This window comes from Bubalus kerabau, chromosome 1 (genome assembly GCF_029407905.1).
Source record: "Bubalus kerabau isolate K-KA32 ecotype Philippines breed swamp buffalo chromosome 1, PCC_UOA_SB_1v2, whole genome shotgun sequence".
Taxonomy (NCBI): domain Eukaryota; kingdom Metazoa; phylum Chordata; class Mammalia; order Artiodactyla; family Bovidae; genus Bubalus; species Bubalus kerabau.
The window spans coordinates 128,588,800-128,612,434 of record NC_073624.1 but is presented as its reverse complement, the minus strand read 5'-3'; the positions used below and the strand labels follow the sequence as shown (position 1 = coordinate 128,612,434).

At 43.3% G+C, this 23,635-nt stretch overlaps 1 protein-coding gene across 5 annotated transcripts in view; it reads left to right on the top strand.

Annotated features, from left to right (window-relative positions):
- Nucleotides 1-23,635, top strand: part of SIPA1L2 (signal induced proliferation associated 1 like 2) — a 249,552-nt gene that overhangs the window by 145,502 nt on the left and 80,415 nt on the right. For all 5 annotated transcript variants that reach the window (XM_055588324.1, XM_055588305.1, XM_055588315.1 and 2 more), the window contains exons 4-7: nucleotides 3,326-3,459; nucleotides 5,212-5,400; nucleotides 13,048-13,222; nucleotides 18,111-18,214. In XM_055588324.1, coding sequence (XP_055444299.1) covers nucleotides 3,326-3,459; nucleotides 5,212-5,400; nucleotides 13,048-13,222; nucleotides 18,111-18,214 — 602 coding nt within the window. The remainder of the gene's footprint in view (nucleotides 1-3,325; nucleotides 3,460-5,211; nucleotides 5,401-13,047; nucleotides 13,223-18,110; nucleotides 18,215-23,635) is intronic.

Sequence of the window (23,635 nt, the reverse complement as noted above, 5' to 3'; positions counted from 1 at the left end):
ACTAGAACAGATAATTTTAAAATTCCTATGGATCCACAAAAATCAAAACAACCTTGAGGGAAAAGAACAAAGCTGGAGGTATCACCTCCCAGACGTCACATTATACTACAAAGTGATAGTCATCAAAACAGCATGGTACTGGCACAAAAACAGACATGGATCAATGGGACAGAACAGAGAGCTGAGGAATAAGCCCACACATTTATGGTCAAATAATCTATGATAAAGGAGGCAATATACAGTGGAGAAAAGACAGCCTTATCAATAATTGGTGCTTGGAAGACTGGACAGCTGCATGTGAAAGACTGAGATGAGAATGTTTCCTTACACCATCTGCAGAAATAATTCAAAATGAATTAAAGACCTAAATCTTGCAGACCATAAAACTCACTGAAAAGAATACAGGCTGAACACTCTTTGACATAAGTCATAGCAGTATTTTTTTAAACCTGTCTCCTGAGGCAAAAGAAATGATAGCAAATATAATCAAATGGAGCCTCATTAAACTTAAAAGCTTTTGCAAAATAATCCATTGACAAAACAGAAAGACATTCTACCATATGTGAGAAAGTATCTGTAAATGATGACCAACAAGGGGTTAATAATGAAACCATATAAATACCTCATCCAACTCAATATCACAAACCAAACAGCCCAGTCAGAAAATGGGCAGAAGACCTGAACAGACATTTTTCCAAAGAAGAAATACAGATGGGTAATCAGCACATGAAGGAATGCTCAACATCACTAATTATTAGAGAAATCAGAGTAACAATGATAGATCACCAGACACTAGTCAGAATGGCCATCACAAAGTCCACAAATGGGATATGTTGGTGAGGATATGGATTAAAAGGGAACCCTCCTACACTGTTGGTGGGAATGTAAATTGATACAGCCAGTATGGAGAATAGTATAGAGGTTCCTCAAAAAACTGAAAATAGAGTTGTCATGGGATCCTGCAATCCCAGTCCTGGGCATATACCTGAAGTAAACTATAATTCAAAAAGATACATGCACCCCAGTGGTCATAGTAACACTGTTCACAATAGCCAAGATGTGGAAACAACCTGATGAATGGATGAATTGAATGAATCCATTCAGTAGATGAATGGATAAAGAATTGGTACAGTCCTTTTGGTCCTGACTGGTTCAAAAGGAAATTATGTCAGTATTTATCTTTATTATTCAGCCATAAAAAAGAATGAAACACCGCCATTTGTAGCAATGTGGTTGTACTTGAAGCATATTATGTTTAGTGAAATAAGTCAGAGAAAGACAAGTAATTATTGATTGGTATGTAGAATCTAAAAAATAAAACAACTGAATATATAGAGCAGAACAAAAAACAAACTCGCAGATATAGAAAGCAAACTAGTGGGAACCAGTGAGGGAAGGAAAGGGTAGAGGGTTAGGGTAGGGGATGAAGAGATGCAGATTGTTTTGTATGAAATAGATAAGCAACAAGGATATATTGTACAGCACAGGGAATTACAGTCATTACTTTGTATATAACTTTTAATAGACTAAAATCTATAAAAATACTGAATCACTATGCTGTATGCCTGAAATGAACATAATATTGTAAATTAGCTATACTTAAAAAAAAAAAGTTGAAAGCATATAGAATCTTCCTAGACCAGGGATTGAACCTATGTCCCCTGCGTTGGCAGGTGAATTCTTAACCACTGGACCACCAGGGAAACCCTTGACTTTCTTTTGATTCGTATCACAGGTTTTATCAAAAGCCTACCAAGAAACTGATCTGAGCATTTTTGCAAGTCACTTCTTGAAATATGTTCTTAATGCAGCAGGCTATTAATAAATAACTCATTGGTAAATAATTCATTTTTTGCAATGTATTTTTAATTTATTATTTATTTTTAATTTCACTGGAGTTGTGCATGTTTGTAACAGTTAAGCAGACTATTATCAGCACGTAATTTACAAGGGTGAGGCATCCATGAAAAACAAAGACTCACTTCCTATTGTATAAGCCCAGGACTGAGGCAATAATTCACCTTTTTAGTCCCTAAAATAGGGGACTTGCTGCTTCCATTCCTGACTGCTTCAAAAGGAAATTATATCAGTATTTATCTCATTTGGTTACAAGTAAAAAATAAATGATCTGCCTTTGAAGATGTAGCCAGTGTTCATTAGTGGCTTTGGATAATGTTTTCCTTGAGTGATACGAGTACTGTTTTTCTTTGTTGACCTTAACCTATTTTCTACTTTATGAATAACATTCCTTATTCCTTCAGAAATTACTGTGGCAGGAGATGTTAGCATAGCCCAAAACCTTTGGAATACCTATGGCTTTTTTCAAGCTTACAAACATGTGATGGAGCATGTTTCTCTTTAACTGAAAACTATACATCAGAAAGATTGGCCCAAACTACTAAGGTGACATTGAAAAGGGATAAAAGTGAAAAAGGAGGAGGTTGTTAAAGTGATTTTGCATACAGGGTGAAAAAAACCAGCTTTATAAGTGCGCACCTTGGAAAATGGACTGGGCAGCAGTTCATTAAGAAGTAAATGAATAACACCTGGGGCTTTGCATGGCTCGCTCGCTTAGCGTGGATTATTGGTATGAAGGTTTGCTAAAATCGAGAAGCAGCATGAATAAACATTTGGATAATTGCACCCTCCGTGTTGTATGGGTTGGACCACATCTGAGTGTTGTGTTAAGTCTGGGTCCTTGCAGAAAAAGACACTTAAAAAGTGTGGTTGGAGTGAAGCTTTTATACTTCTTTCAGCAGAGCTCACTTATGCATCCAGAAGGGCTTCTCCCAGAGCTGAGCTTGCCATCACTGGCAGCATTCAGACTGGAATATATACTTCATGACGGGGAAGTTTTTCTGGGTTGTGACCCCACGGCCAAGGCCATGTCTGGCACACAAGTGTTCTGTGAGTAAGAGACTAGTGATCATGTCTTAGGAAGAATGTCCTTGCAGGTCCCTATGCTAGCTGCCTCATAGTCACCTACCAGGTGGGCACTCAACCCAGTGCTCTGTGCCATTCTAGAGCACTGCCTGGGGGAATGGGGCGGGAGACGGGAGGGGATTCAGGAGGGGGCAGACGCATGTACACCTGTGGCTGATTCATGTTGAGGTATGGCAGAAACCAACGCGATATTGTGAAGCAAGTGTCCTCTCGCAATAAAAAAGAAAAGTGCATCTAAGTTGGAGACAAAAAAATTGATCAAGTTTGTGGGAAATCCTGTACCAGAGACACTGGTGCATCTTCTGGACTAGATACACAAGTTGCAGAATCCCCATCCTCTTCCTGCTTCCTTCTTCTCATGCCTCCACTTTCTCCATCACAGAGCATCAGAACTACTTTGGAATCGATGAGAACCTCGGCCCTGTGGCAGTCAGCGTCCGGAGGGAGAAGGTGGAAGACCCCAAGGAGAAGGAAGGGTCCCAGTTCAACTACCGGGTGGTTTTCAGGACAAGTGAGGTACTGGGTGCGCGTGGCGTCTGCCCCGGGCTGGGCCTCGGGTCACCGCTTGGGTTGTTTCCCACAATGTGTAGCTTTTATTGTCAATGTTGATCACACCAGTTAAGATGACTGAAAGGGCTTACACTATTTGGTTCCGAGTGAAATATTTGCAAACTTGTGATGGATGTTAAGTGGCAGTGATTTTACCGTCACCGTACAGGACAGAAAGGATAACATCATCAGAATGCAAGGTTCTTGGGCATAAGGCAGAGGACAAATCTGAACTATATGATTCATGTCAAAATTGAAAAACAACTTTAGAATCAAATGCAGAAAACCAGGAAGCCACCCATGAGGTGAGTGTTGGCTTAGCGTGTCTGTGGGTCCAGGAGCTCCGTGGACCCACATGTCCTCCCACCAGCAGCCAGGTTACTCCCCGACTGGTCTTGCTCTGAGTGAAAAGTGCGGCTGTTACACAGATGGCTGATGCACGTAGATGGGAATGTTGATTTACATAAAGACCCAGATCTGATTTGCACTTTAGTTTTTATCCTCTTGACCATTGTAATTAGATGGGAATGTGTTGGTCACACCGTCCTGAATGTGTATTTTGGTGACTCCTGGGTCTGAGTTCAGAGAGCCCCTCAAAGGCTTTGCCCAAGCCTAGTGCTCAGTGTCTACTTGCCTGTGCGTTGGTATCTTATGGCCCAGGTTCTGTGCCATAAGTAGGAAGAAAAGCCGTCTGTGAAGATGGCATGTTTTAAGCTGTGGACCTGTGCCATCCAGTTCAGTAGCTGCTAACTACAGGCGGCTATTTGAATTTAAGGGAATTGAATAAGAAATAAGGTTCCACTGTCACACCTGTAACAGGTCACGCGCTCCACAGCCACTTGGGGATGATGGCTCCCGGGCCAGCCAGTGCAGTGGGAGGACGACCTCATCGCTGCAGAAAGTCTGGTTGGGCAGCGTGCCCTGGGCACTGTGCAAATGCTAGGCGCCACTGTGACCTCCATCACCACGGCTGCTTTGTAGCAAGAGTGGAGGGTAGGGGGTGGGGTGGGATGAGAGCCAGGCCTCTAGGCTGGCAGTGCTGCTGGGTTTCCTTTCTCGGCACATTAGACCTGGGATTAGATTTGCTGTGTCAGAACAGTGACTCTGTGAGGACATATCACAGATGGGGAGGAAGAACCTTCTTGGACCTGAGTCACTTGCCTCTAGAGGTCTCAGAGTGGCCCCACCCAGCCTCGGGAATTGTCAGCAGTGGGAAGTTAAATAGAAGAACATGAAGAGTAGAAGACAGAAAAAAATAAGAAAACAAATAAAAAGGAAAAATACAAAAAGAAACAAACAAAACAAAACAAAAAGAGTAAAAGAAAAGAAGATGGTGGTCCATGGGGGAAAGGGAAGGGAAGGACGGAGGAGGTGGCTGTGACTGGCGCAGCCCCGTGGCTCCTGGCTAGTCAGCACTGTCCGCTCTGATTGCGGTGGTGTGTCTTTATGTCTGCTTGGTGGGGCGTTGCCCCCTCCTCCTCATGCCTTGGGCACATCTGGTTACGTCAGCCCCACCCAGCTCCTTCCTGACTTCTGTATACCTCTGTGTAAAGACTGATGAAAGTTGAATCTGCTTCTTCAGATTGAGAACTGTAGTCTCTTGCACTCACTTAGAAAAGAGCTTTCTCTTTCTTGCTCTTTTTTTTTTTTTAAGGCAATTGAAACATTATGCTTTAAAGAGTCAAGGTTAACTGAAGTGTGTGCTATTTTGCCCCACAGCTGACAACGCTGAGAGGAGCAATTTTGGAGGATGCCATACCCTCTACCGCCAGGCATGGGACCGCACGTGGGCTCCCACTCAAAGAAGTTCTGGAATACGTCATTCCTGAGCTCAGCATCCAGTGCCTGAGGCAAGCCTCCAGCTCACCCAAGGTCTCAGAGCAACTGCTCAAGCTCGATGAGCAAGGGGTGTGTATCATGTACGAGACTGAAGTGTGTGACGCTTGGTGTCCATGGTCCTGAATGTTTCAGTGTTTTCCCATCCATCTTCCTTTTAAGATTATTTATTTTTAACGCCTTAAAGCATTTTCTCTCCAGTTTTTCCCAAATGTGCCTCTATTACTAGTTAAGATGCCTTTATTATTAAGTAATGCATCTCCTGCTGAGTTGTGACTTGCGTTGTTTTTTTTAAAAGATGATTGTGTACTTGTTTTATTTTTAAAATTCTTTATTTATTTTTGGCTGTGTTGGGTCTTTGTTGCTACACGGGTTTTCTCTGGTTGTGGCCAGCAGGGACTACTCTCTGGCTGTGGTGTGATGACTTCTCATTTTGGTGGCTTCTCTGGTTGCATGCAGAGCGTAGGCTCTAAGCACAAGGGCTTCAGTAGTTAACGTATGTGGGCTCAGTAGCTGTGGCTTGCAAGCTCTGGAGCACAGGCTCAGTAGCGGTGTCTCAAAGGCTTAGTTGCTCTGCAGCATGTGGAATCTTAGTTCCCAGACTAGGGACTGAACCCCTATCCTCTGCATTGGTAGGTGGATTCTTAATCACTCAACCACCAGGGAAGTCTGTGACTTGCATTATTTTTATCAAGGTCTGGTATGTCCCAGCCAGCAGGAGCAGATCTGATTCCTGACTGTTAGAGATTGCTGGTGTCTTTCGCCAGGGTTTTTGTAGTTCTTGTTTTTGTTTTTAAATTTATTTATTTCATTTGTTTATTTGGCTATGCCTGGTCTTAGTTGCAGAATGTGGGTCTGTGATGTGGCATGTGGGATCTAGCTCCCAGGGAAAGTTGGACCTTTCCCTGAACTAATATTTATTGTTGTTTACTGTGTGCAAAACATCAGGTTTACCGATGGCAATGAACAGCATGCATCAGGAGAATCGAGAAGCTAAGACCTGGCCCTTACTCTTGGGGACATCACTATGACAGAGCACAAAGGCCCTTGCAAGGCAGAATGTGGCCGTGGTGGGTTTGAAGAGGCAGGAGTGCAGTGTGTTCTGGGGAAAGGGATTTGAGTAGAATTCCAACAGGGAGATACGAGTATTTAGCTCTTTTAGAAACTATGACTCTTTTCTTTTCAAGGAAGGGGCGCACACAGGGAAGCTGAGAGTTAAAACAACGACAATAAGCATAGAAGAGTGAATGCTGGGCTAAGGCTTGTGCACTTGATATGGGAGGCAGGAGGAAGCATTGAAGGTTTTCGAGTGGGACAGGACATGCTGGTAACTGTGCTTTAGGAAGATTATCTCGTAGAAGGGAATCGGACAGTCAGGTGAAGGTAGAGCTTCATGGTGGCCTGGAGCTCAATTATGTGATTATTGACATCATCCGGGAGAGAATGATGGACAGGATGTAGATGCTGGCCCAGAAGATGGAAAGAGGTCTTTTAACTTCAGATGCAAGATAATTTGTAGGCAAAACTGAGAGGTAGGTGCCCAAATATATGCAATTTGTTTTAAATGAGTGGATTTGTGTTTAAGTCCCTCATGGCTTAAACAGGTAAGAATCTACCTGGAATGCCAGAGACCTGGGTCAGGAAGATCCCCTGGAGAAGGACATGGCAACCCACTTCAGTGTCCTTGCCTGGAGAATCCCATGAACTGAGGAGCCTGGCAGGCTACAGCCCATGGGGTCGCAAAGAGTTGGACACAACTAAGCGACTGGCACTTTTCACTTTTCTTTCACCTGGTTTAAACAAAAGAAAAAGACAATTGTGATGTCGTTCCAGAATTTTCCAAGGAAAATATTTTGGCACATTTTGGAGGGAAGATGTGATATTTCCTGGTTGACCCAGTAACACTCATTGTGTTGTATTGCTGGAGTGTTTGATACTTGGATGGCTGGAATTCTAAAAGAGATGAAGTTGTAATTATTCTAGCAAATTAACACTGCATTCTCAGCCAGAGGAAGCAGACACCATGATATTCAAAATGGATAATCCTGAGATCTGCCTTTCTCAACATCAAGGCCTGACATATTCAAACCAACAACTAAACCTGAGTAGTTGACTTCTAAAATTGCACAGAAGCATTCACCATGGTTATCACTAGTAAAGTGTGTGGTATGTAATGGCCATGAGGCAGCTGAGAAAATCCTGTTGTCATGGAGGGGCAGAGCAGGTGTGTTGCTGCTGGTCTGGGGACTCAGGGTTCAGGTGGGCTTGGTGTGAAGCATTTTTCACTGAGCCAGACTTGGGTCTGCTTGCCTGCACAGTCAAGTCAGGTTGTGGTGAGGGTGAGTGCAGTGTTTATTTTAAGGAAACCAGTCCATCCTATAGTCCCAATTATATGTTTCCAGTGCTTTTTCTTTTGAGATTTTATTTGACTCTGCTATACTTTATTAATAGCGTACAATATGATGTCCTGACTTCCCACAACTCTTAATGATATCTCAAGGTATCTTTGTGGTGTCTTATCTCATATTCTAGTTTCTAAAGGGTCTTTAAAAGTTACACTCATCAGTTGGTGTGTTTGAGAGTTTCTTCCAGCTAGTGCTGTTTTTATCCACTTTCCTAATAGAAAAGCTGCCCAGGGAGGGAATGGGCCAATTTTATGTTACTATTTTTAAGGGGTTTTAATCTCAAAAAATTACTTAAAAAGGATAGATTGTTGTTTCCTGCTTTCTTGGAGTGTGGAATCTATTCATGGTTTGACACTGTGTTTATCTGCTCTGTACAAGAGATGCTGTAATAGAGGTATAGTAGGTCCCAGACCATTCATTCCATTCTTTACGTTTGGTGAGACGTATTGAGCAGGAAGACTCCATGCCGTGGAGAATAATAAAGTAATCCTGAGTAGTACTTGAAAGTTTTGTTACTTTATCAACATAAATTCATCAACTTCTAAGATCCCATTTTTTTTTTTAAGACTATCCTAGTTTTTCTAACAAGTGAGTTCATAAGATTATGTAGATTGACTTTTTTTTAAAAATTGGAGTATAGTTACAATGTTGTATTAGTTTCAGATGTACAGTAGAGTGATTCAGTTATACATATATATGTATATATATTCTTTTTACTGTAGATTATTATGGGATATTGAGTAGAACACCCTGCCTATACAGTAGGTCCTTGTTGTTATCTTTTTATATAGTGTGCTTGTGCTACGTCACTTCAGTTGTGTCCAACTCTTTGTGATGCTATGGACAGTAGCCCTCCAGGCTTCTTTGTCGGCGGTATTCTCCAGGCAAGAATTCTGGAGTGTGTTGCCGTGCCCTCCTCCAGGGGATCTTCCTGACCCAGAAATTGAACCCATGTGTCTGATGTCTCCTACATGGGCAGGTGGATTCTTTACCACTTGTGCCACCTGAGAAGACCATATATAGCAGTGTGCTATGTTAATCCAAAAGTCTTAATTTGTACCTCCCCACTAGGTTGACTTTATAAAAACAATAATTCAGGTTGGTAATGACAGCGGCAACCCACTCCAATATTCTTTCCTGGAGAATCCCATGGACTGAGGATCCTGGTGGGCTACAGTCCACGGGGTCGCAAAGAGTCAGACATGAGTGAGTGACTTCACTTTCACTTGCATGACCGCTTACTGACTTAGAATATTATGGCATCTTTGGATTCGTTTGTTCTTAAGCCAACTGCCCCTCCAGATATATGTTCACTCATGTACCACTTTGCTTGAAAGGAAATCAGAGGGGTCTGAACACACGAGACCACACACTTAGCAAAGGTGGCTGAGTTTACAGAGGGCAGTGGCAGGACTTTCCTGCACACTTGGATTTATTTTCAAGGCCATTCTGAGACTTTGTCTTTTGCTACCTTCCTTTAAATTTTCTGCTCAATAATTACAGAGTTTCTGGCCTTGGGTACAGAGCGTGCGGTCTTGATCCATTCTCAGGAGGCTGGGGATCGTCTGCCTGTCTATGCAGGGTCTGTGTGTTCAGCCCTGGACACGGAAGCAGTATAGAGTTTTGACAAGTGGGTGTTTTTAGTTTTTGACTGTGGTGATGCCCGAGGTTCCTGGTTCCCTGAGGTTCCCCCCAGGACTATGAGCCTGGTGTAATTTGCATCAGAACAGTTAAGGAGGGTCAGTGGGAGTGGAGGTATGGTTAAAGGTGACCTCAGGTTTAGGTGTAGAGGCCTTAGAGACGAAGCTTGTTCCAAGAGAACTGGGGGTTTTCGTTCATGGAGAGCTGGGGTCTGTCCTCCCCTTGGAATCGTGCCAGCTTTCTGATAAACCGTGGGTGGGAGGGGTCAGCCTCGGTATATTGCATTGCTGTTGATTTCATGAGGTTTCTAAGAGACCGAGAGCTGTGTCTTCCTCCACACAACGTCCCATTCTGTTCTTTTATTGGAATTGTGCTATACTGGCCACAGTGGTTAATTCTCAGTTGCTAGAGATGGTTCTGTCTCCCAAGTCCCGTCTCATGTCCTCTCCCACTGGCACACAGGTCACAGAGGCCAAGCTGGTGAGTGGGGGGCGGGGGGAGGCCCAAGTGGGGTGTGTGTGTGTGTGTAAGAGGGCATCTCCACTGGAGCAGAGTTCTGGGGGCTGGGAAGGACACCTGGGGGCTTTGAAGTCTCTCCCAGCCACATCCATGGGCCCAGGGCTTCTTGGATGAAAAGCAAGTCCTCTTCCCAGTTGGGATGTAGACGTGCTGGTTTGTCCGGAAGCTGGAAAAAAGGATATGTGAGCGAATAGCCCTGCACTCAGCACAGAAGCCCCGAGGGGGTTTCAGTTATCTGGGTATTTGGCCTCTGCCAGGGCTTCCCTCATGGCTCAGCTGGTGAAGAATCTGCCTGCAATGCAGGAGACCTGGGTTTGATCCCTGGGTTGGGAAGATCCCCTGGAGAAGGGAATGGCTACCAACTCCACTCCACTATTCTGGCCTGGAGACAAAGAGTCAGACAGAACTCAGTGACTTTCAATATTCACTATTCTTGAGTCACAAAAGTATCGTGTCCACAAGGGTAGGGACTGGAGAGAAGCTATGTGTGTCCAGAGAGGGCCCTGCTTCAGCCACCGGGGCCACCCCAGCACCAACCCTGGGGCCAGAGATGGCTTTGCCCCGGGCCTGCTCCCCAGAGGTTGCTGCTGGGGATGGTGGGGCACCCTGGGACAAGCCACTGGTGTGGGAGGGCACGGAGAAGGCAGGGTGGTGCTGGAGGAGGTGACAGGGCTCCAGGGGAGTATCAAGCAGGGTCCCTGGGACAGTGAGCTCCTAGGGTGCGGTTGATGGTGCAGCCACCCCTGCTGGGTGCAGAGGAGATAGGGGTGCGGGAATGTGTGGTCCTGGGGATGCTGGGTATGCGTGCCTGCTAACCACACTGCAGAATTTCAGGGGGACTCGCTGTAAGGACCAGCCCAGATTGTGACAGTCACCGATGTCGTCACATTGACGGTGACACTTGTCCAGCCAAGTGTTTCCTAGGCCTTCAGGTCCTGCAGAGCCTTCCGGATCACTCAGAACAATGAGTGCTTAGAGTGAAATAATCAGGCATTTGTCTTATACTTATTTTTTTTTTAAGATGATGGTCCCTTTGCAATAAATGTGGTGTCTCATTTGTTTCGTTACTCGAGTTGATCAGAAACGTTTATTCCTCAGTCCCTGGGTGCATGGAAATGTTTTTTGTCTTAATGTTACTAAGACCTAGTAAGTAAATGTTAGTCGCTCAGTCATGTCTGACTCTCTACCAGGCTCCTCTGTCCATGGGATTCTCTAGGCAAGGGTACTGGAGTGGGGAGCCATTCCCTCCTCCAGGGGATCTTCCCGACCCAGGGATTGAACCTGTGTCTCCTGCATTGCAGGCAGATTCTTCCCCACTGAGCTACCAGGGAATCAGCACAATTCATAATACTAACAGCTTAAACCCAGCATCTCACAGGCCCACACTGGGAGCCTGGAACCTTGTCCTCACAGTGTGATTTGGGTGATTCGGGCTCAGACGGGAACATCAGGCCTGTATGCTGTTTCCCCTCCCTCCCCCGAGCCCCAGGAGCCATCCCTGTAGGTGGCGCATCGGGTCAGATGGTGAACAGGGAATCATCCCTCTGGTTCCTCCCCTCCCCTATAGCTCCTAGGGTACAGCATGTGCACTGGAGCTCTGCTGCCTGCTCAGCTCTGGGCTCCCCAGCATCTCCACTGAGATGCGTAGCGGGCGGACCCCTGCCTTCCTGGATTGTAAGTATCACAGGTCACATCTCCACTGAGATGCGTGACGGGCGGACCCCTGCCTTCCTGGATTGTAAGTGTCGTAGGTCACATCTCCACTGAGATGCGTGACGGGCGGACCCCTGCCTTCCTGGATTGTAAGTGTCGTAGGTCACTCGGATGCGACTGCTGTCATCACTGTGCTACTCGAGAAATTAGTACCATTTTGCCTTATTTTACTGATACAGTCAGCTCTGAGTTTTGATTAAAGGCTCTGTTTTACAGTTTGGTAATAAAAATGAACAGTGTTGTGGACAGATGTCTTTAGGGAATTGGGGAGGGCTGATAATCCGTAGTCTTTGAGGCTCAGATTGCTGCTATAGCAGGATAAAGTGCCCTGCTTTTGTGATTGATGGGTAGTTCCTCTTTGGGGAAAATAAAAAAGCTGTAAAGGTGGACCCCATGTCTCCCCTGCCTTAGGAGGAAGTAGTGTGATACCTTCCATCATGGCATGGATGGACAGAGAGACAGAATTATAGCAGGAACCCTTCAGTTGCTATTAAAGTTCTTTATGGTCTATTGTATATTTAGCAGATGTTTTCAAGATAGTCAGAAATGTAGAAATGACTGTAATGGCTCAGCCAAAGTTACTTTTATGGAAATAAGACATTGTTCTATCAATGTACATGGATCACAATTTGCAGTGGGAGTCTTTCCTCCCCAGACCTTAATTTGATTTGTTTTTTCCATTACAGTCTTTCATATTTCCATGAATGTTCATATAATGACAACAAAAAAGCATTAAGAACCAGAGAGGGAAAACTTCTGAAAATATACTGCTTTTTTTTTCTTTCTAACTTCAAAGATAATGCTATTTACTATATAGAGGGTATAAGATGTTTCCACAGCTCTATTTTTAAATAAATGTTTAAGCCTAGCTGTCTGTTTTGGAAACCTGCAAACTCCCATGTAGGCAAGGCCATTCACTGTATTTCTTAGGTTGTCTGACATTTCTCCAGCTGTTATTTTCAGGTCTCTGGGTTTGTTATGAATTTGTAGGGTTTTGCAGAGTGACAGTTGATTACTTTCTTTAGCTTCTGGAAATTGTCCTGGCATGATTTCCTATGAACAGAATTCTCAGCTCCTATAATTTTAATTTTACTGAAGTTAGCTTGTGTGATGGTTTTTAACTTTTTAAATTTATTTTATGTTTTATATCGGAGTTCCCTGGTGGCTCAGACGGTAAAGAATCTGCCTGCAATGCGGGAGACCCAGGTTCATTCCATGGGTCAGGAAGATCCCCTGGAGAAGGGAATAGTACCCGCTCCACTATTCTTGCCTGAAAAATCCCATGGACAGAGGAGCCTGGCAGGCTGCAGTTCATGGAGTCACAAAGTGTCGGACAGGACTGAGCGACTAACAATGTAGTTGATTTACGATATTGTGTTAGTTTCAGGTGTACTCGTCTGATACTTTTTGCCAAGTAATTTACCTTTCTCCCCCATTTCAGCTGAGCTTTCAGCACAAGATCGGGATTCTGTACTGCAAAGCCGGCCAGAGTACCGAAGAGGAAATGTATAACAACGAGACGGCAGGCCCAGCTTTTGAAGAATTCCTTGATCTGCTGGGCCAGAGAGTGCGGCTGAAAGGATTTAGTAAATATCGAGCTCAGCTGGACAATAAAAGTAAGCTTCAGACTTGGGTGTCTGCACAAATTTAATTCCCCAAAGGTAGGCAGACATCTAAGTGAGTGGTCCTGCGCCCTCCTGTTCCTGACCCCAGCAGAGGCTGAGCCAGCTTATTGGGGATGGAATTGCGATTTCCTCAGATGAGCAGGGGGCTTCCCTGGTAGCTCAGGTGGTAAAGTCTCCGTCTGCAATGCAGGAGACATGGGTTCAATCCCTGGGTCAGGAAAATCCCCTGGAGAAGGGAAATGGCTACCCACTCCAGTATTCTTGCCTGGAGAATTCCATGGACAGAGGAGCGGGTGGGCTACAGTTCATGGGGTCCCAACGTCAGACACGACTGAGCAACTAAGCACACCCATGCACTCAGATGAGCAAGGAAAGCACATTTCCCAAGGGCATTGTGTCTGACATAATCTCAAAAGGTCAGTTCTTCTTCCTTCGTAACAAGAGCAGAGATCCCCCAGTATTCTGTGAAGAATCTTTTAGTATGTTCTTTTTTCTTTTCGCCTCACCTCTGTGTTCCACCCTGTCCCACTGCAGCTTGACCAAACCTTGCATTCATTTCTGAAATGTCTAAATATTTCCACATCCATGCAGGCCATGCTTGCGGCCTTATCTTGTTCATAGCCTATTTCATGGTATTACCCGGGGAGATGAAGCTCTGATTAAAAAGCTGATACATCCTGTTTTCCAAGGACCTTGGTCAGATTCTCTCAAGTGGGGCACCTATGGGTTCCCTCCTATGTGTGAATTTGTCTTGTCCCTTCAGTTCAATAGTCCTGTTCCTTATGGTCCTCATAAACTCTAAATATTCAACCTTTGTATCTGTGTTGTTACTTAGTTGCTCTCAACACACCTGAAAACACCAAGTAGGGTAATTTTGTGTATTTGGGGAAATTCTGCTTATTGTCAAGCAGTGATTTGCTTCTTGCCCTTTTATTGAAGAGAGTAAAAGATGAATCTAAGGGCATCCAGCCCTCTAGGAGGGATTCAGTGGGAACCTGTCCCGGGGAGCATCAGCCAGGGTTGGAACCAAGGCCCTGTGGCCCCAGGTCTGCTCACCTTGCGACCATCAGTGATACTTGCCTACAACAGAGTGGTGCCACTCTTCCTGTGCCTGGCTTGTCATCAGTTCTGGGGTTTCGATCTTTGTTTACCTAGAAGATAATTGCTTTACCACGTTGTGTTGGTTTCTGCCATGCAACAGTGTGAATCAGCCATAAGTATACTTATGTTGAGCCTCCCTCCCTCGTGAGCCCCCCTCCCATCCCACCTTTCTAGGTCATCACAGAGTACAGGCTTGAGCTCCCTGTGCTGTACAACAGCTTCCCAGCGGCTATCTGTTTTACACGTGTGCTCTGTTGCCTCAGTCGGATCTGACTCGTTTTTGACTCCATGGACTGTAGCCCGCCAGACTCCTCTGCCCATGGGATTCTCCAGGCAAGAATGCTGGAGTGGATTGCCATTTCCTCCTCCAGGGGATCTTCCTGACCCAGGGATTGAACCTGAGTTTCCTGCTTGGCAGGCAGATTCTTTACCACACATCATTGTATATATATGACAATGCTACTTTATCAATTCCTCCTCACCTCTCCTCTCACTGTGAACAGTCCATTCTCTATATCTATGTCTCCGTTCCTTCCTTGCAGATAGATTCATCAGTACTGTTCTGCTAGATTCCATTTATACGTGCTTATATGCAATATTTGTTTTTCTGTTTTTGAAAGTGACACTTAGAGGATAGATCACAAGATCTGGAGAAAAGTTGGCTCACGTACAGGCCCTGTGTGTCTTCCACAGATGTCAAGGCTGGGGCTTGACTATTAAGTTGAATGTGCATTGCTCATGCCTCAGAAATGTAAAGGTTAGAAAGTAATATATGATACCTATTGTGAGTATCCACTTCTTTTAAGAAAGATCATTGAGGCCTTTTCTGAATTTTCTTTCTTTTTTCTCTGCCAAACTCCCCTCACCTACAGACTACCATACAACAGCCAGCAGCGCTAGCAAGCTGCCCTTAGGACGCCTTCCTGCAGAATGAGCTCATTCTTCATGGGCTCATTGCTGCTCTGCATGTCTGCTGTCCTTCTGCTGGGGGAGGGATGAGGGGACATTTTAAAAGCTCCTGATGTATACATTCTATAAAACTACAGCGTAGATAGTGCAAATACTTTTTTTTCCTTATGTACAGAATTGACATCAGCTTTGAGTTTTTATGACCTAGAAGATATCTTTAATACATTACAGATGTCATGCTAATCATGTTAGCTCAAGGAAATAAGAACAAAATTTTGACATGTTGATTCATATTTTTATGAGCAAGATGTTCTATGAGAGACAAAGAAATCATGGCACGTCTTCCCTTTAGAGGAACTTTCTAAGAGTTGTGTTTCATAGAATGGTCGGATGAAAGTTATGCCTTTTATGCAGTGGGCAAGAAAATCTTAAGTTCAGGAGAATTGTGTTTAATTTTTTGATGTTTATTTATTTATTTTTGTCTGTGTTGGGTCTTAGTTGTTGCATGTGGGGTTGGCACATGGGCATCTCCAGTTGTTGCCAGTGGGCTTAGTGGCCCAGAGGCATGTGGGATCTTAGTTCTCCAACCAGGGATTGAACCCACGTCCCCTGCATTGGAAGGTGGATTCCTAACCACTGGGCCACCAGGGAAGCCCCCCACTGTTTCAGTTTTAATTCTGCCTGCTGCAGGACCTTGGTAAAATCTGGGCCATATTTTATTCACAAAGAAAGTTCAGAGTATTTGGGCTAGAGTATCTGAGATGTCCCCTCCAGCTTTAAAATGAGCCGTTTCTCTCTTAAGTACAGAATGACGTGGGATAGGCACAGAAGGGCCATGAGCCGCTAAGTTGCTTTGCTGAGCTGTAGAAAACAAACCCCAGGCTGTGGCCACTGTCTTTAGTTAGGTGCAGAGATGAAACCGAAGACTGCCATAGATGACCCTGTATCTCTTTTTTAGTAGAAATATTTGCAGCAAACCCCACCAAGCTTGTGAGTTTACCTTTCCCGTTGCCATACTGATAGTTGAGATGAAAACTTTAAAAATGCTTAATTTCTGAAATTCATCCTTCAGTATGGGCTTGGGATAGACAAGCTATGACCACATTTTTTAAAGTGTTTCTTCCCCTTCCCCTCAGAATTGCACTTTTCTTTTTTCACTGCAATTTCCTGAATCTGAAGCCCCCTAACCAGACTCTTAAGCATCTGTCAGCATTTCTCGTGCTGAGTTTTAAACATTGGAGGAAGTGTTGTGATGGGAGTCCTTGAACCTGTGGGTTAGTTCATCCTCTGACCTTCACTGTTATTTCTTCATGGAGAGAACAGTCATCATTCCTTCATGACTAGCCTGCTCACTTCCAAAACCACTTTTACTGTCAAGATCCTAAGAGAAGACAGTTGAAATGGAGGATTACTCCCTAAAAAGTCCTATGAAAAAGTAACAAATATGCATTTAATGAATAGTTAGAAGAGAAAATGTCTTTATTTGGGGACTAGATAGTATACAGCTTATTAGATGAATATACTCTCTGACCATCTGCGAGTTGATCTACCAGTATCCATAGATAAACATTCTACATACTCCCTTTACTCACGAAATTGCCTTCTATGACTACCTTTTCAGTGCAAAACTGTATATTTTTTTTCTAAAGTATTTTCAGGACTATTTCTGAATTGGATATAAATGCTGGAAATAAAAAAAAAATTACATGATTTAGAAAGAAAATAATAAATGCTCATGAAGATTAAGTGTTTTAATATTTTTAAAGTAAAAAGTTTTAAATTTCAGATTAAAAAAAAATGAGTTAGCCCTAGGTAACTATTTAGAGTTTTCGCAATAAACCCAATGGAATAAACTTCATTTTAAATAATATTGAATGGTATTGTTCCTTGTTCTTTAAAAGGTGGAAAAATAGACATAGATCAAGGATTGCAAAAGACAGTAAGAATTGTTTACCTCTTAATTTCTGTTTATCTTTTTATCTTTATCTGTATGCAGGGTGGTTCAGAACCCCATCCTAAAATCATTACTTAGATGTTTTATAGTCACCATGTTGACTTGGTATCTGAAATTCTCAGTGAGGTAATCTGTTGATGATACAGATGGGTCTTAAATTTGCAAAGCATCATTCTGCTTTTGAAAAGATGAATAGCTGTATGATTAACAGGGATTCAGATGCCATAGTTTTTTAACATGTGTCAGTGCATAATATACGGTAAGAGATCTCATTCATCCTCCTTGGTCTTAATCATATGACTGCATTGTCGCATTGCCTGTTGAAAAGAAAAGAAAATTAGTTCCATGATTCAGGAAAGAAATCCTTAATATCTTTTGTCCTTATTTCCATACGAAGTCAATCCTGTTTCATTTTTCTGAGTTCTGGAGGGTCAAGTGCCCAAGAATAAGAATTAACTGTAAACACACACACACACACACACACGTGCAATATGGGGCAAGGACAGCTTCTGACTAGCTCAGCCCCGTTTAATCATTGCACCCAGACCTGCGCCAGACCATACCTCCTCCTCTTCTCTTCACCTGTATCCCTCGTGGCAGAAGCATCTCTCCCGTGTGGGTCATCAGCCCTGGGAAGGCAAGAATGCAGAAGAGAAGAGAGGGGAAACCATGTGTTCAGTAGAAAGCACGTGTGAGAGCAAATGAAGAAAACCCAGGCCGCTGCCACGTGCTGGAAAGTGGTAGAAACAGTGCCTGGTGTGAGCGCAGCAGGGCCGCCACCGAGACACTGCTCCTTTATAGTTGGGCCGTCTGTTCCTTTCAATTGAATTGCCTTTTGTGATAATGACCTTCTAAGTGTGGAATTGCTAATCTGCAGTGGCCTGACTTGTTCTTGTAATTAATCTTTGTTTTCAGCTGATTCTACAGGAACGCACTCCCTGTACACGACATACAAAGACTACGAGCTCATGTTCCACGTGTGCACCATGCTCCCCCACACGCCGAACAACAGGCAGCAGGTACAGCCTCCCCGCTACTTCCACAGCACGTGCCAATCCAAGGGCAGCCCTTTAATGGTATTAGTGTATTCAGAGTTTGCAAAGAATTGCTAGGGTTTTGTTTTTGTTTTTTTTTTCCTTAGATGGCATTAATAATCTTTGACTCATTATTGGGAAGCATTTGGGCTTTAAAGTGATTATTACTGCACAAGTTTCATTGCACTTTTTTCTTACAAAACTTACATACTCTCCCACACTCACCTGAATTGCTTGCCAAGCAAAACCTTAATGGGAACCAGTGTCAACCGTATTAATTACAAGTCGCAAAAAAAGTCGGCAAATGTATCCTGAACTTTGATTTCTGCATGTGGGTAGATAAGTTATTGTCAGAAAGTATGTTATAACTCACTTGTGGCATTCTTTAATTTTAGGAGTTTGATTATATTTGGGGGCAAACCCAGAGTTAAAGCAAAGTTTGTTTTCATGTTTAAGAAAACTTTGTTTTCCTGATATCACTTAACGGCACTCCTTTGCTTTAAATTAAAGCACCAAAGACTACCTAGTAGCTGTTCAGTAAGTATCTGTCAATGAATGAAACTTAATTGTTGCAGAGAACTGGCCTTTCTTTTTTATGTGTTTTCTGAGTGCTCATGAAATTCCATGAAGGTTGTCAGAGGATGCTTCTTTCCGAAGAGGCTACTTGTCCTGTCCCCAGGTGGCAAGAACCACCTTAGATCTCACAGCCAGGAAGAGAAGGAGGTCCCCGGCCCCCAGCCTCGTTTGTCCTGTTCAGGGCTGCAGCTCCTCTGTTTATTCATCTTCTTGAAGTAATTGCTAGTTGGGTTTTTTCTCCCTAACACTTGACCTCAGCCCCTTGTCCATCTTGTATATTCTACAGGGTTTTCTAGTAATCCGAGCTCCGCCCACTACCTTCAGAGGATCTATCTTTTGATCACATGTCTATGTTTTTTATGAGATGGAGATACAATCCCTAGATCACACGTATGAATTTGTATACATATATTGTAAACTAAGAGATTTCCAGCTCTTAAAACATTTATTTGGAATAATGCCATGTGGACTCACTAGATATTCAGTTCAGTTCAGTTCAGTTCAGTCGCTCAGTTGTGTCCGACTCTTTGCAACCCCATGAATTGCAGCACGCCAGGCCTCCCTGTCCATAACCAACTCCCGGAGTTCACGCAGACTCAAGTCCATCAAGTCGGTGATGCCATCCAGCCATCTCATCCTCTGTCGTCCCCTTCTCCTCTTGCCCCCAATTCCTCCCTCCCAGCATCAGGGTCTTTTCCAATGAGTCAGCTCTTCGCATGAGGTGGCCAAAGTACTGCAGTTTCAGCTTTAGCATCATTCCTTCCAAAGAACACCCAGGACTGATCTCCTTTAGAATGGACTAGTTGGATCTCCTTGCAGTCCATGGGACTCTTACTAAGAAGCTCAATTTAGACCATGCAGTTGTCCTGCAGATACTTACGAATCATCCAGTAATTAAATTCAAGGTGAGTTGCTGCTCAGAAATCTCATAGGGCTTAACTCATACCCAGAGAACTTGTCAACACATTAGTAGAAATATAAGGAGTGCCTTTGGACCCCACTTATGGAGTATTTGAACCCCAGGGTCCTGCCAGCTCCCCAGTTACCTGAGTCACTTAAAAAAAATTATTTATTTACTTGGCTGTGTCAGTTCCTACTTCCAGCACCCTTGACCTTCTGTTGAGGCACTGGCTCTCTAGTTGTGGCGTGCGGGCTCAGTAGTTATGGCCTGTGGGCTTAGTTGCCCCATTGCATGTGGGATCTTAGTTCCCGGATCAAGGATCCAGCCCCCATCCCTGCATTAACCGTGGGACCACCGGGGAAGCCCCTGGTGGACTCCAAACTGAATCCACTCCATTGTTTCTCAGGTGGCAACCTCTGGAATTCTAAAGCTCATTTCACTTTGCTCTTATCAGAGCTCAATACTAGATTCCTCTACCCCCTTTTTCTTGAACTGTAATTAAAATGGTGGTTTTATGAGTTCTTTATACCTGACTTTCTTTCACTGAAACTATCCCTGCAAGGTCCTACACACAAAAATGTGGATGGAATACATGAGTGTTTTCAGTTTCCCAAATGGGAGATTTAAAAAAAAAAATCCCTTGCATTGAGACAGTACATCACATACTGTATAGCCTAAAGACTTGTTTGGTTCCATTTTCATTTATCTTTTTTAACTTGAGTGAGAATCCATGGCACTGAATAAGTTATGCTGATAGATTAGAGTTAGAGAATTGTTTAAAAAAAAAAAGTTTTGCTTTTTTCAGTTGCTTTTATATATATGAAATACGTATGATCTTATATGTGGTTCATTGGGAAATTTACGTATTCAACATAGGTAATCACGTAAAAAGGATGAGAATGTAGGGTGTGGGATAAAAATCATTGGACTTACATTCTGAACTTAACCGTGGCCAGTTACTTGCCTTGTGGCCTTGGCAAAAATTCTTAGTCTCTCAAGAAATGTGATAATTATATAATGAGGATGGAGAAGGAAATGGCAACCCACTCCAGTACTCTTGCCTGGAGAATCCTGTGGACGGAGGAGCCTGATGGGCTGCTGTCCATAGGGTCGCACAGAGTCAGACACGACTGAAGCGACTTAGCCGCAGCAGCAGTGTATAATGAGGATGTGGTCTAGGTAGCCAGTCGTGGGTGCTTGGAACCTTGTGCTGAGAAGGAAGGAGTCTGCACCCAGGCTCAAACAGACAGGATGCGGTATGTTTGTGATACCTTCCAAAGGTCTGGACCTGAGGAGATTTAACACACATGAGTATATCTGGACAAAATGATACATAACATCTTCCTCTTGGTGTTAGAATTGTGTGATTCTAGGGCTTTCTTTGAGGCTTCTTGCTTCTAGGTTGGATAAAATCTTCAGCAGAAAAATACAGTCGTTAAGAGCAGGAATTCTAGAACCACATTTCCTAGCTACTATCTTTGTGACCTTGGGTCACAAAAAAAATTTTTCTATGCTTTATTTTCCTTTACTGCTGAAGACAGAGACTTTTACCTCTTCTCTTTTCTTGAGTATTGTATGCATACAGAGACATGCCCGGAATGCAGAGAGCAGTCAGTTACCATTTGTGGAATGAATTAATGAATGTTTCTTAGTTGATAGAATCAGAGGAGTTAATATGTATAAAGCACTTAAAGTAGTGCCTGGCACAGAGTGTGCTCAATAAATTTGGGGGGTTATTACAATTTATAACTTATGAGATATAGAGGACAAGTATTGTAGATGACTTAATTTGCATTTCATCTTCCTGTTCCCAATCCTAAAGATTTATTATGAAAAGCTAAGGCCTGAATAGCTAAGAAAATAAGGGATTAATTTATCAACAATTTCAGAAAACTATTTTAACTTTGATACTTAATATTTTGCTAATTGTGAGTTGTCATCAGAATATTCTGGTCATAGATCAGTGATGGCTCTGTGCAGTCTTGGAACATGGACTTTTCAGCTTTCTTGTGGGTTGTGCTGCTTTGCCAAATCCTCACCCACCCACCCTGTGCCCATGGATTGTGTTAAAAGGGCGTAAGTGTCTGAAATGACCATCTGGGCTCATGACTGCTCTTTGAGGCCACAGCTTAGCACAGTTAACTGTACGTGAGTTGTGCCTCTGACGTCAGCCTCATTAACACCATGGTATCTGTGACTATTTAACTGGTCCAGACGCGTCCACATCACATAGAATTTCTTGTGTTTGTTCTTATAATAAATCAAGCTGAAAGCTTATTCCAAAATGTAGTAAAAAGTATTTAGAGAGTTCACCATAGTTGCAGAAGAGTTCAATCTTTGGAGTGTCTGACTCTTACAAAGAAAATCTTGCCAGACCTGGGGAGTGACGAGGAAGCCCATTCCTGAATGTTTTCCCTCTTCAGTGAAGTCCCCCAGGTCTGTTTGGCAGGCAGTCCGCTTTTCCCAGGGCTGTTTCCCCTGGGTGCTTGTTCCTCTCCCACTTGTCCTATAGACAAACCATACTTAAGCTATCCTGGGATGTTATCAGTGGAAAGATCCCCACAGGTTAGCTTCAAACATCACGTTGGCAGAGAAACCTTTTTCTTCAAGCTAAGTATATAAAACAGATAAAGGTAGCATGGTCCTGGCACAGAGTAACCTCCTTTTAAAAAAAAAAAAAAAAATGCTTTCATGTTAGAACTGCTGTTTGGAAGGGGTATCTGAGATCCATGGAGGTCCCTAAGGAAAAAGATGGAACCCTGGGTTTCCGAGATTCCATCTGAAGAATCCTGGTCTTTTTCTAGGGATGGACTTGACATCTACAGCGGTAATAGTGGCAGAGCTTCTTAGGCTGGAGCCCCTTTACCATATAACTTAGGCAAATGGTCAGCCCCTGCCTCAAAAGGTGTGTGTACGTACTTCTAAGTCCCTCTTGGGTACTGCTGAGGAAGTGAAGTGACAGTGTTAGTCGCTCAGTCGGGTCCTGCTCTTTTGTGACCCCATGGTCTGCAGCCCGCCAGGCTCCTCTGTCCATGGAATTCTCCAGGCAAGAATGCTGGAATGAGTTGCCATTTCCTCCTCCAGGGATCTTCCCAACCCAGGGATTGAACCCAGGTCTCCTGCATTGCAGGCAGATTTCTTTACTGTCTGAGCCACCAGGGAAGCTGAGGAACCATTCAGCTTTATTAAGTTCTTCATTAAGTTCCACTGCATTAAGTTCTATACAAGCAGGTCCTGACTGCTCTTGGATTCACCTATAAATAGGCATCTAGACTATTTTGGAAGCATAAGGTGCTTATTGAGCTTTTCATGATTAGCTTTATTCCCAGGCCAGAAAAAGGGATATATACTTATACAGTAAGAATTATTGCTTTTTGAGTAGGCTGACACTACTTATTTTCAGAAGAGAAATACTTGTATCTTCATAATCCTTTCTTATCTTCACTTTGTTATTAAATCATTAAACATCCACATTATGGTTTGTTTCTCCATTTCCAAAATATTCAGCTTTGCTTAACTGGTTTGTACATTTATTCTTGTCGTTGGTAAAATATTGTATGTAATATTTTTACATTCGTTATATGGTGAATCAGCAAATGCATCTTTGGAGTGGCGATTAAATTTGGTATCTTCTTGCTGATCTGAGATCAGAGTGGTTAATTGTGGTCACTTTTTTATGGAAGTGAAGAGGCAAGGTTTTCCTTCTCTAAGTATAGATCCTCTGTATTTATGTGGTAACTTTTGTGGGTTTTCCCTCTCTTTCTTATTACTCAGACTACTATTTCATGTTCACTTTTTCCATTTCATTATACAGGAAGCTCTATAGATGTCTCTTAAAAACGAAAGTGAAATTCTAACCACTGGTGTATGCTTTTCTGAGGATAGAGTATATGGGCGGGGGCCGTGTGTTGTTTGCATGCATGTGTATC